Source organism: Brachypodium distachyon, chromosome 1 (genome assembly GCF_000005505.3).
Source record: "Brachypodium distachyon strain Bd21 chromosome 1, Brachypodium_distachyon_v3.0, whole genome shotgun sequence".
NCBI lineage: Eukaryota > Viridiplantae > Streptophyta > Magnoliopsida > Poales > Poaceae > Brachypodium > Brachypodium distachyon.
Window position 1 is genome coordinate 18262504 of NC_016131.3, and position 12852 is coordinate 18275355.

A 12852-nucleotide genomic window follows, 5' to 3' on the forward strand; every position below is an offset into this window, starting at 1 on the left:
TGCTGGACTAATTGTTGTGTATATCTTGGAAAGAGTGCTGACAAACATTTACCAAAGCAGAACGAAATACGCAGCTGCGGCCACCAGATTAAGCGTTTACCGTGCAAAGCAGGTTACTCGACCGTGCAAAGCAGTGTAGCATCATGTGGAATCGTCGGTGAACTCCCCGAGAGATTATTAACAGCGTTGTCAGGATGGGTCTATGGCCGGCCCTACGCTCGTCTCCTCCACTGACAAGCCACAAGGGGACAACTGAATTAGGTGAAACGAGCAGGTGACCGTGACTCCTTTGTCTTGTACAACGCCACGGCCACCCCTGTCCCATGCGTCATCTCGCCGAACCTCACTGAACATTTTTTATGAATAAATATATCTATTTTTGAGTAAATCACGCTCCCAACTCCATCGAAATGCTCAAGTGGCACCCCTCCCTCATCATCTAAGCGAACCAAAGATCTTGCTCACCACAAGAAGTCAGAGGGCAACTTTCTTTATCCCTGGGTCGCAAGGGGTATCTGGTATCTTATCCCAGCTTGCCAGATGCCAATCCCTAAAGACATGTAAAGATACCTGGGTTCCAGTAAGGAACACATACAAGGAGTTAAGTGCATGTGGGTGTGGTGGTCTTTTGCTTCGGTCGTTTAACCTAGTATTCGGGGCGTTTGGGGCGAGTGTGAAGCACTTCCTACTTCGCATTTCTTCCTCCTCGCAAATGATTGAAATGGGTAGGTTGATATTATTAATAGATGCCACATGGATCTAGATAATTCCAATTTGCTAAACTGTGGTCCTTTACAATAGTGTGGCTTCGAGCAAAAGCTGTACCCTACATGAATTCCTTGGTGCAATGCAGTATAAGGTCCAACTACTCATTAAGCGAATGGGCTCACCCTTCAAAAGAAAATGGACTCATGATGAAACCAATTCAGTCCTGTCTAAAGGGGCAGGCAAAATGAGTACTCGAAATGAGGCGATCCATAATTCCGTTATGTGACCACAGCTTTTACAAAGTTGGTTATTGGTTTTGCCCCTTCACTTATGATGATTCCATTAACTGAACTTTTGACATTTCGCACTTTTTGCAAGTTCAAACCCATTCTTCAGACAAATGGCGCCTCCCTATCTAAAATGCTCTTTTTTTTAAGAGGTCGCCACACTTGCAGAGCACATGAGAGCTCTCTTAATTTTAAGAAAACATAATACGTGCACATGACACTCTGATTTTCTTTATATATTAAGGACACCATCAGCCCCGCTTTGAACGTAGATATCGTTCACTCATTTGCAATCTGCTTGTAGTTATGCTAGATCTTAGCCCATGGACAGACAGGGGTTGCCAGTGGCTGCAAGGAGGGCAACAACAGCAAAGGACAAGCGCGAACACCAACCCAAGAAAGGCATTAGCTCCAGTTCAGTTTAGTAGTACAGGCGTCAGATCTCCGGGGTCAAGGCTAGATCGATGTGGCAGTGCATACATGTAGCTCGCATTAAACTATGCTGATGGAATCTCGTCGACAATATATGATCATATCAGCGTAATTAGTTCTTTAATCGAAGTAGTTAACAGCTTGTCAGAGTATGGTGTACGCTGATGCTTAATTTTCGCATGTCTGAGACTGAAGTTCAGCATGTCACTCTGTTTGAGTAGGCTACAGCGTTTTGTATGGCACTAAAGACTAAAGAGATTAAATGACACGGGCGGGACTATACAGGCTAACCTCGACAAAAAATTCTATCCACTCCGTCTCCGAATTAACTGACGGCACGGGACTATATAGGCTAACAATCTCAACAAAAAATTATATTCCCTCCGTCCCCGAATTACGGGACGGAGAGAGTAGTATCTGGAATTCTTTTCAGTTGAAAAAGTCATTGAATGTAATTCTTGTAATAGCCAATGAGTTTTTTGTTTGTTTTTCCCCACATATATTACAGCCAACGAAGTTCATTTGTACGTTAGCCAATTTAATTTTGTTTCGAAACTAGAATTGCACGGGAATAACTTTATATGGACCTCACGTTACTTGTAGTCATCATCCGGGATGTGTCAATTTCCCCTGACTTCGGCCCCCATCTTGCCGTTAGAAGGCGGGTGGAACATCTAGTCTTCCTAGACACATCAAGAACTCTTTTAGTGATAAAAAATGTGTGCTCCTCGTCTATGGTGGAGGATGAGGCGTCGTCGAGAATAGACATACTTACCATCCGTCTCACGTTAATTGTGCCCAATGTTGCGAGTTTTTGGTGTCCTGGTACAACTGTGCTATAGTGTTTTTACTCGTATGATATTTCATGGCTTTGGAGTCCTTTAGTTTATGACAAAAATAGTGGTTCAATGACCTGTACCTTTAGAGGGATCACCTCTGTCCGCGGTACATTCAATGCACATGGCTTTCCATCCTTGATGGGCGACTCAAAACATTTGTGAAACTTTCAAAGACAGTTAGGTTCATATACTCCCTCCATCCAGCAAAGGATGTCTCAACTTTGACTAAATTTGAATGCATCTATACACTAAATCACATCTAGATACATCCAAATTTTGACAAACTTGAGACATCTTTTGTTGAACGGAGGGAGTAGATGTTTTCGCCATTTGTGCCGGTCGGGGAAAAATCACTGTTATAACCCATGTTTTTTCGGATTTATTTGTCCGGTCAAAAATAAATCAGCGTTGTGGTCATCATTTTCGTGGATTACAACCCACATTGTTTGAATATTCGGATACCGTGGCCTTGTTACGCGTTTTCAGACTGTTTTTTGTTGGTCAGGAACGATCACCGTTTTGACCGTTTTCGTGTGAATACTAGCCCACATTTTTGGGATTTTTGGCCATTTTCGGATATTTGACCCCGGTACATGTTTTCCGCCCTTTTCGTGGTCGAAAAAGAATCATCTCACCGTACTGGCAGTTGGGGTCTAACCATGTTTTGTGTCTTTTTTTTTGCTGATTTTTGGATATCACGATACCTGCACCGGCCCGTTTTCATGATCTATAACCCATATTCTTTGTTTTTTGGCCAATTTTCTTGATACATGTTGTCTATCCATATTTAATTGGTCGAAGAAAAAAAACACTGGTCCGACCATGTTTTATGTTTTTTTTGGTGAGAAGTCATAACCCGTACATGTCTTCGAGACATTTTGGCCGGCCGAAAAAATAATCTAACAGTTTTCGGTTCCGATGGATGTCCTCGTAGTCATTTCTCTCCGAACCAACCGACGGACGTCTTGCGCTGAAAGTGAGAGTTTGTAATTTATTATACAAATCCAAATCACTTGTTTTCGGAGCGGAAGAAATGGACAGAGGAAGTATATGTTTGGACGGGCACGCTGCGGTGCAACGGTGACAGTGAAACAAGAAACTGAACCAAGCGTCACTGAGAACGGCCGTGGCGTTGAGCCCCACAGTGACAGACAGACAGGCAGTCCGGTCCAGTCCAGCAGAGGCGCCCTGCTCCTCCCTGCCACTGCCACAGTCCTCCCCCATGGAGCGACGAGCTACTGACGCCTAGCAGCTACAGTACTAGCTTCACGTGAGCGCTCAAAGAAAACCAGCCAATCTTCCCTCGCTTGCTGCTTGATAGTACTTCCTCCCCTGTAAATCTGAGCATTTAATGCCCACTCCCTCCTCTGGACTCTGGTCTCCCTCCCAAACCCCTCCTCCTCCTTCCGTCCCCTCTCGCAGCCGCCGGCAGATCAAAAATCCGCGCACGCGCTGATCTTGGTTCCTGGAAGCACTGGTCTTTGTCCTTTCCTTTCCTTGCACTGATCGGCCGCGCCCTTTGATGCGAGCAGAAGGAGGAAAGCGGGTGTTCCGTTGATTTCTGTGTTTCTTTCCGCCGGCGCTGGCTGTCCGGGGCGACGGCGATGAGGCGGCATGGGTGGCAGCTCCCTTACCACCCACTCCAGGTTTGTCCCTGCCTGAAATCTCGTGCCTTTCATCTTCTTTCTTTCTTTCCTATCGTGAAGGGTTGATGGATGAATGGAAATGGAATGGATGGATGCTTGCTTGCTTGCTGCAGGTGGTCGCCGTGTCCGTGTTCTTGGCGCTGGCGTTCGCGTTCTACGTCTTCTTCGCTCCCTTCGTCGGGAGGAAGGTGTTCCAGGATGCAGCCGTTGGGCTCTACACTCCACTGGTAAGTTTCTTCTCTGCCCAACTCTCCTTGCTGTCATGGTGAACTGAGCGACCGAGCGAGCGAGTACCCTGTGATTCGGCACGTTTGGATCCCAATCTTGGTGCTGCATGATGGGCCCATCAGTGGTTGGTGGATGCAACTTGGGGAAGTGCCAAATTAAGTAGTAGGTCTCATCTTGAAATGGGCTATTAGCACTCTTGCTTATGTGGTGTGATTTCTGTGCTTTTTGTTTGTTGGTTGGTTGGAGGGTGCTACAAGTAATTCTGTGGGTAGTTTGTTTGTTTTGTTTGTTTGTTTGAGGGTCTCTGTAGTAGTCTGGCCGATCCTGGTTCTACCACGTGACACGCCTACCTCCTGCCTTCATGGTTGGTAGATTTTGCTTTGTTCACAAGGTTAAGAACAGGATAGATGATTGCTATTTTGTTTATGTGACGTAAAAAAAATTCTTGTCATTAAGGGCAAGCAAGAATTGTACATCCACTCTTTGTGCTTCTTCAGTCAATCCAGTTCAGTACTATTGCCTTCGCGGCAGTAAAGCAATTAAGCATTGTTTTGTTGGTACTAGGTTTTTGTAACTCTGTTTACTGGAGAGTGACATGGCATAAGCTGTAGTTGTTACACTAATATTGGTCATTTCTTACTGATCATATACTTCTGATACCGTGTTGCCGTTTTCGTGCTGTCCTGTTGTAATCATGCCAAGTGGGTTATCCCTGCATTATTCTCGTTTTCTTTGTAGCTGACAGAGTAACAGCAATATGATTGAGTTTTGGAAGCTTTCTTTACTTTTAAGATAATTGTTGCATTTATGCTGCAATGCATATGTAATGTTCTTTGGGACGCCTTCTGGTTATCTGGAAGTTTTCTTTGCATTTTATACATGTATTACAGAGTGGCATGCACACTTTTCATTTCTTGATGATAACCATGTCTAGTTTTTTTTCCTTGTGAACAAATATAATCAGGGAATTATGGTTTGTTTACATTTCTGGATGCAATGTGATTCTCCGCAACATCACATGTTTGAGTTCACAAAACTGGAAATTTGTTTCCATGGTGAAAGGCACTACAGCATGAATTTAGCGCACTTAATCCTAAGTGTACCTTTGCCTTAATTTTTTTCCCAACAGCACATTTGCCTTCTTATTTTTTTTTCAACCACACATGTTTACTAGAACAAAATAAAACCATGGTAGTTAATTTATTGTGAATAAATGGTGATCCTACTATTTTATCAAGCTACATCATTTAGTACAGAAAATGATGCCATGTAAAATAACAGTTATGCATTTTCTTAGTAGCTCTTTAACTTAACACATATATGACCAATGTGAGTAATCCGTCTTCTTAGGTTTTCTGTGTATTCTTCCTATACATCTGGTGTGCTGCAACGGATCCAGCAGACCCAGGGGTCTTGAAATCAAAGAAGTACCTAAGATTGTATGGAAGCTGCAAACATCGGCAAGGTGTTTCAGATGTTGGATTACAACTAGAGGGAACTGGAGAAAAGAAAGAACATGAAGTTGCTGATGCTAGTGAAACATCAATGACTCAACACAAAAGCAAAAGCACATCCTGCTGCAGTGCAGCTTCCTCTGCACTTCTCCTTATATTCTACCCTCTCTCTTTTGCTTTTTCCTGCTGCCAGTCACGTGATTGGTCATCTGAGCAGCAAGCCAGTGAGGAAGGGATGTTTTTCTGCAGTCTCTGTGAAGTTGAGGTATGTTTCTTGCATCTGTTAGTGCTGATGTATCCTTTTTTATGCAGGTAAGCATTTAACCCCCTGCTACTCTTTCTGTAGGTGTTGAAGTACAGTAAGCATTGTAGAGTTTGTGACAAATGTGTTGACGGCTTTGATCATCATTGCAGGGTAACATACTCCTGAATATTCTTCTTATTTCCTGTCAGCGAGTATATAATGACTCACTTGATTTGCTCGATCTCAACAGTGGCTCAACAACTGTATTGGGAAAAGAAACTATAGGAGGTTTTTTCTTCTAATGACAACTGCTCTTTTCTTGGTAAGCTCATGTTCTTCCATGATGCTCTGGTAGATAATATCGATATGAAAGGTGCATATTACTCCGATTTTAATGCCATTATTTGAAGCATATTCCCAGCATGCCCCATGCATTTGAATTTGGTCGCCACAGTTGCAGAGAGCATTTTATTCCTGGTCCTTTTCATCCTAGTTGATCATTGACAGGTCTGCATGATTTGTGCACTTTGGGCCAGCTTATCCTGCAATCAGCAACTGGAGTATTGGTGCTAGTGCTCTGCTTTGTTGAGCGAAAGGAATTCAATACACAAATTGTGTCAAAGCTAGGAAGCAGCTTCTCTATAGCGCCTTTCATCATTGTGGTGGTATGTTTGATCATCCTACTTCTTTCTAATAGTGATTACTTCACACCTCGCTGAATGTGGCTGATGTTTTAATTGATCTTTTTGAATAGTACTAAGAACGTCAACCTTTCTTCACACAGGGATCCTGTACTATCCTAGCTATGGTTGCCTTACTGCCAATTGCCCAGCTTCTCTTTTTCCACATTCTTCTCATCAAGAAGGCAAGTCCTGATAGATTTCAGTTTTATGTAACAATTGTTATACCAGCAGTTTCATTACTATCCCTGTGCTATTGGGGAGTAGCTTGTACCTCAAATTCTCAGACTGCCCCATTGAAATATTTCATGAAAAATGTAAACTTGTGACATTTTGCCCAACATGCACTATGATTATTGATGGTATACATTTATAGCAAACAACTGTTATATGATCAGTCCATGTTTTCCTTATAACATCACTGTGAACCACAACAGGCACAGTGAAAAAGAGCGGGCTACTTAGTTTCCCACTGAATTAGTAAATATGTATAAATAGATACCATGGATAGTTTGTGAAGGTTGCATTGCTTCCTTTCAAGGTGCCAAATTGAAAAATCTAAGCACCTTCTTTCCAACCTCATGCAGGGAATCAGTACATACGACTACATTATTGCCCTGAGAGAGCAAGACCAAGAAGAGGTTAGTGGGCAGCAGAGTCCGCAGATGTCTCATGTAAGCTCCTATACTGGTGGGCTTAGTAGTACTAGTTCCTTTGGCGCATTGCGTCGTGGTTCATGGTGCACTCCTCCAAGACTGTTTCTTGAAGATCAGGTGAGAACCATGTATTGTCAAACTTCATGAATAGCAAGACAGATTAACATTAGAACTTGCACTGTTGCTTGCAAAGTGAAGGTGTTTGACAGCACATCATATGTTGGACTTCTAGTCTGAGTATGTGTAGTTAGACATGGGAGTTGAAGTAATCAAATTAAGATATCTAATGCTTATTTTTAAATAGCCATGGTGATCGTGGGTATGCCTTTGACCTCTTGAACTTTCTGAAACATTATAATTTTGTATTTCTGAATGACAATAAATGCGGCCTCATTGTTAGTTTGTAGACATGATTGTAAAAGAGTGACATATGACCTTTTCTGCATTCAGCATTTTTCAATCAGCTTACAAAATAATCTGAAACTACTCAAACTCCTTTGCAGTTTGATGTTATTCCATCAGAGGCTGGCTCTTCGCATAATTCTGTTACCAAGAGAAAAGAAGATGAAGTAAGGAGGAAGAAAACCTCAGGCGCTGTGAAAATCAGTCCATGGGCACTGGCTCGTCTTAATGCAGAAGAAGTTTCTCGAGTTGCTGCGGAGGCACGGAAGAAGTCCAAAGTTTTAGTGCCGATCAGAAAGGATGAATATTCACTTGGTCATGAAACAGACAGTAGCTATGGAGGTATGAGTGGAAGGATTGATCTAGGACCTGATAACACGATGCAAACAGATAGGAGAGGAAGGCCCCATGGTGATCTCTCTCTTAAGCCTGTCGCAAAAATGTCTACAGATGCTATTGACAGCATTGGCACTGACATGGTCCCTGAAGCCTTATCCAATTTAGCACCGTTGCAACTTGAGGCACGGAGCGCTTTTCACCCAAGTAGAGCTGCATCTTCCGTTAACGTTGATGGGTCATCTCCAGATAGCAGTTTGGACTCGCCTGATCTCCACCTGTACCGATTCTCAGGTGTCTCCTCATCTGCAGCTGAAGACTTGCAGCTCACAACTCTCACTGCCCCAGGAAGCACTCAACAGAAAGGGCTTCAGCTGTCTAGATCAACCAGCGATGGTTATGAAGCATCAGGTGGTGAAGACAGTGACCGTATCCCGTCAAGGATAGTGCACCGCTCCTCAAACTGGGCAAGCATCATTCTCAGCACTGATCAGAGTGTGTCCTCATCTGGCATCCTTGTGCCAAAGAACAGATTGTCTTAAGACCAAATCCATGCAGTCATGCTCGGCTTCCTTCAGATGAATCAAGAATGTAAATGACCCACAGAGATTCTAGGCCCCTACAAAGTTCATCACCTTGTTGGCTTGTTCCATAGTCTCGCCATGCGTAAGCTGTTATTTTGGAAATTGGTAGGTAGAGAGGAGTGTTGTTTCATTTGCGAAGGGTTTAAGTGCTTCTAATTTTCTCTATTAGATGACAATGTACCATTTTACCAGATGGTAGTATCTTCAGTACCTTGTACTAACGCCTCAATTTCCTGGTTGCTAACTGTTCTTGAGGTTGACATGTTAGCTTCCGACCATGTGAAGTTTGAAGAAAGAAATAAGTCCACTTTACCCACCCTTACCCCCTGAACTCTGAAACCGGGTATTTTACCCCCTTGAACTTTCAAAACTATGCACTGACCCCCCTCTGCTTGTATCCGGTGGTTTTGCTGTGTTGAAGGTGGTTTTGACCCGTTGACTGCCACAATGGTGCTGTCATGTGGCACAAGTCGTTGATATCCCCCCTCCCCGAGCCCGACTCCTCTTATTCTCAGCATGTGGGCGGCGGCGGCACTGGCGGCGAGAGGTGATCAACGTAGTCAAGACCCACCTCAGAGTCCAAATTGGCGCCACCTCTCGCGGCTCGTGGCAGGTCTTCCTCGAGAGGGGAGCAGAGGGGCGAGCAAGAGGGAGGCGCAGAGGGGCGGTGCGCGAGAGAGAAGGGGAGGGTAGTGTAGGAGAGAGAAGAGGAAGGTGAGGAGGAAGATGCTTGGTGGTAGCAGCGGAGAAGCAGACAAGTTTCCCTCTCGTCCCTGCCCTATTCTCTTCTGCAGGGGTCGATTCCATCTCTCTCCCGCTGTTCTTAAAGAAAGGAACATAATCAAAATTAGAGGGCAAAGGCAGAGAGCCAATGAAATCGAACAGCAGAAAAGAAAGGAAGAGCTTACCTCATAAAGCATCGACCTGATAGAGGATCCGGAGGTCCACGACATTGCAGATTCGCCGGCGGCAGCGGAACTGACTGGAAGCAGCCGTTGCGAGCTTCGGGATCGATGCGGAGGGAGAGAAATGAGCAGGAAGCGCGGCGGATTTGACAAGGAAGCTGACCGGCGGGACAGATTGGACCGCGGGTGGTGGCGGCGACGAACTAGGTTGCTGTTGGGTTCGCCATAGAAGAACTCAGGATAAGAAGAGAGTGAGAAAGGATTTGCTTGCCAGCATGACGATCAAATGGGTCAAAACCACTTTCAACACAACGAAACAGCCTCAAAATAGGCAGGGGGGGGGGGTGGTCGGGTGCACGGTTTTGAAAGTTAAGGGGGGTTAAATATCCGGTTTTAGAGTTTAATGTGTTTTTTGGACTTTGTGATAAGTTCAGGGGGATAAAATAGACTTATTTCTTGAAGAAAACAAGGGCATGTGAGCAGCAGTTGGGCAACTAGGCTGCCTACGCATTAAGAAATGCTATGGCCTGTGCAAATCCAGCCATCTGGATCACATTTTAGCGACCCACTGTTAAGTACTTTAATTATACAACTAAGTCAAACATGTCCCAAATACTGTATCTGAGACAGAACAACACATTATTATACAGGATGGCAAATGATAAAGGTCAGTAAATTGAATCAGTTCCGTGAAATAGCACTCTGGTTTTTCTATTTATTATTTTGTTTGCACAGAAAATAAATAAATGAACAAGGTATTTTCCAAATTTTCTACAACTATTTTGAAGCAAAATATGTAGTGTAGTTACTCGTGAAAAGTAACACGTAATGTAGTTGTCGGTGGCTCGGTGCCAATTATTGAAGATGTGACAGACACAAAGTTAAATCTTGCAGTCTTGCTTCATTCGGTTCTCTGCTAAACACTTGGCAAAGTTAAATACTCGTATAATTCAATGAATACTGCAAGTTCCATCTTGGGGACAATGCATGACCAGTACAAAATAGAAGTCAATGTACCGTGTTCATGATCTAAGGTATAAAAAACTTGTAATATAAAGAAAGAGTTCAAGTCATACCCCGAGAAAGCATCACGAGTAAAGAAGCTAAAAGAGAGAAGATGCCTCGTATGCAAAATTCTAAGCTGCAGCCTGCAGGGTTGAAAAAGTAATTACCAGAAGATCCAGCAATGAAAAGAGAGCTCAGTCAGAGGAATCACTGTAGGTTCCTTTCCTCCATATGAATAGATTCTGCAAATGGAGAACTCCAGTAGTCCAGTACTCACTATCTGCTCCAAGGAAAGGAATCATCCATACATCCTATACATATTCTCCATTGTATGAACTCTTATTTTTATAGTAGGGTAGCATATATATAGCAGTGATCTGAATGTAGACATATCATAGTTGTGAAAAGGACAAGAGAACAAAAATGAAGTTCAAATTGAGCACAGTATTTGGCAGGGTCAGCAGTATTTATGTGGACAACAGGTATCATTCAGAATGCAAGCTTGGAGTTAATGAAAAACAAATTTGGATTAAGCGACCCTTCAAGAATCAGATGCCAGAGTCATTAGTATCTCCTCAAAAATACAAATGTGTTTCATATCGTATAACCACAAAGGCATTGATGAGATGACAAAATTCCACCACAATTGAATTGATATACTAGTTACATCATTTCAAAAGAATGCTACACATATTGTCAGATCTCAGATCGTTGTCGAGGCTGACCAAGAATACACCATATCTAGATTTTTCTTGTCTTCTCTTTTGCATTCGCGCCATTTCATGAGCTTTCAAGACCCCAAATGACTGCAAAAGGCTTCTGTCGCCATTGACATCAATCAATCAGTCATGCACATTAAGCATATAGCCATGGCGCCACAACCACCACCGTTGAATTGTCGAAAGCCGGAGATTGCTGACCTCAGGACCTCACTTATTTCCCATGGGGATATGAAGAGATACAGCTTTGATAAACAAACCTCTCTTCATCACCTGACAACATCTGATTTGCCACCCATAATCATCTCAAGCTCCTCAACCGAGCCACCCTCCTCATCCAGAATTTCCAAACTTGATGACCGGCAAGTGAAGTAGAACACCGTACTCATCATCGAATCAACCAGCATCACGAAAGAGTACATGAGGATAAGCAATGGCCCCTCCCAGAGGCGCGACGAGCCATCCCCATAGCTCAACGTCTTCACCCTGTGCTCAAACAGCCCCTCCACAAAGGCCAGACCAATGGTGGATACAAGAAAGATGAGAAGCCCGACATGGGTTTGCCCGCGCATCAGCTGCACTGATCGGCGCAGTGCATTGACCCCAGCCACGTCCTCAAGAACGGAGATGACTCCACCGAGGTTGCACACTATGATGGTATGCGCGTACACCACGGAGAAAGCAAGCACTGTGACGAGGCCGGAGCAGACGACAATGTCCGGCGGGTAGAGCATGGACTTGAGGGTGGAGCAGACGGTGACGAGGAGGGCGAGGAAGGCGGCGAGGCAGGCGACGACGGCGGCGCACGAGAGACCGTACGTGGCGGCGAGGCGCGGCCACGCGCGGCGCGCGAGGGCGGTCAGGTCGGCGGCGGCGAGTGGCTTGCCCGCGTACACAGCCGCGACGGTGTACGCGACGGCCGCGCGCGCGGCGAGGAGGAGCGTGACGAGCGCCGGGAACGACACGACGGCCGCGATGAGCGTTGCGGCGAGGTGGTGCGCGAGCTGCTTGACGAAATGCGTGAGCGGGAGCCCCGAGTCGGCGGCGGCGGCGAGGAGCCTCCTGGCGAGCGGCAGCACGGCGGCGCCTTCCAGCGCGGCGGCGGAGAGGAGGAGGAAAGCCGAGGCCGGGCAGAGCAGGAGGAAGAGCACGTACGTGAAGGCGTGCGGGTCCGCGCGCAGCACGCGCACCGTCTCCCGCAGGATCTCCAGCGCGTTCATCGGCGGCAGCCGCACCGCACCTCCACCACCATTCCTCGGCAGCGCCATTAAACGCCCCCTCCTAAACTTCCCGAATTCGCGGCGTCGCCCGCGGAACGCGCCGCCGGGCAATCAGATCCGAGGCGAGAACAGATTTCTTCGGTCCGAACAGCACCAGTTCGCGCGCCACCAATGCCGCGACGCGGAACGGGGGATAAGTAGCGGCCGCTGGGGTGAGATCTTGGGGGCCGGGAATGGCGTGGAGGAGGTGGAGGAGGGAGGGAGAAGCTTCTCTGGAGCAGAGATCGAGGGGCGGCTTTTGTTGAAGGCAGACGACGACGAGGCGAGAGCATCTGGGGAGGGTGAGAGGGACTACCGACAGTTTACTTTGGGGCTATGGCATGTGGGGCCGGGGAAGTCTGGGTTCTAGTTAAGCTTTTTTTGACTGCCAGATTCGGTGAAGCTTCCTCGCACGTCCGTCTCGTATATTGGTTTCCTTGGATCTTGGTTTCTGTGTGAAAAAAATTG

At 45.6% G+C, this 12852-nt stretch overlaps 2 protein-coding genes across 2 annotated transcripts; one reads left to right on the forward strand and one right to left on the reverse strand.

The window, feature by feature from the left end:
• The first annotated feature begins 3427 nt into the window (after window positions 1-3427).
• On the forward strand, window positions 3428-8818 carry LOC100834664 (probable protein S-acyltransferase 22). The gene is made up of 9 exons (XM_010237764.3): window positions 3428-3912; window positions 4026-4139; window positions 5491-5859; window positions 5941-6009; window positions 6089-6160; window positions 6375-6503; window positions 6623-6703; window positions 7106-7291; window positions 7678-8818. The coding sequence occupies exons 1-9, from the start codon at window positions 3871-3873 to the stop codon at window positions 8452-8454; spliced, it is 1839 nt and encodes a 612-aa protein (XP_010236066.1). The 5' UTR covers window positions 3428-3870; the 3' UTR covers window positions 8455-8818.
• Window positions 8819-10914: 2096 nt separating this feature from the next.
• On the reverse strand, window positions 10915-12737 carry LOC100824049. The gene has a single exon (XM_003562722.4). The coding sequence runs from the start codon at window positions 12391-12393 to the stop codon at window positions 11395-11397; it is 999 nt and encodes a 332-aa protein (XP_003562770.1). The 5' UTR covers window positions 12394-12737; the 3' UTR covers window positions 10915-11394.
• Between the last annotated feature and the right edge of the window lie 115 nt (window positions 12738-12852).

Excerpts from the sequence above, each read along its gene's own strand:
- LOC100824049 (XM_003562722.4), bottom strand. The coding sequence starts at position 12,393 with ATGGCGCTGCCGAGGAATGGTGGTGGAGGTGCGGTGCGGCTGCCGCCG.
- LOC100834664 (XM_010237764.3), top strand. The coding sequence starts at position 3,871 with ATGAGGCGGCATGGGTGGCAGCTCCCTTACCACCCACTCCAG. Across the intron at positions 5,860-5,940 it reads GCAGTCTCTGTGAAGTTGAG|GTGTTGAAGTACAGTAAGCA; the intron begins GTATGTTTCTTG and ends CTCTTTCTGTAG. Across the intron at positions 6,161-6,374 it reads TGACAACTGCTCTTTTCTTG|CTTATCCTGCAATCAGCAAC; the intron begins GTAAGCTCATGT and ends ACTTTGGGCCAG.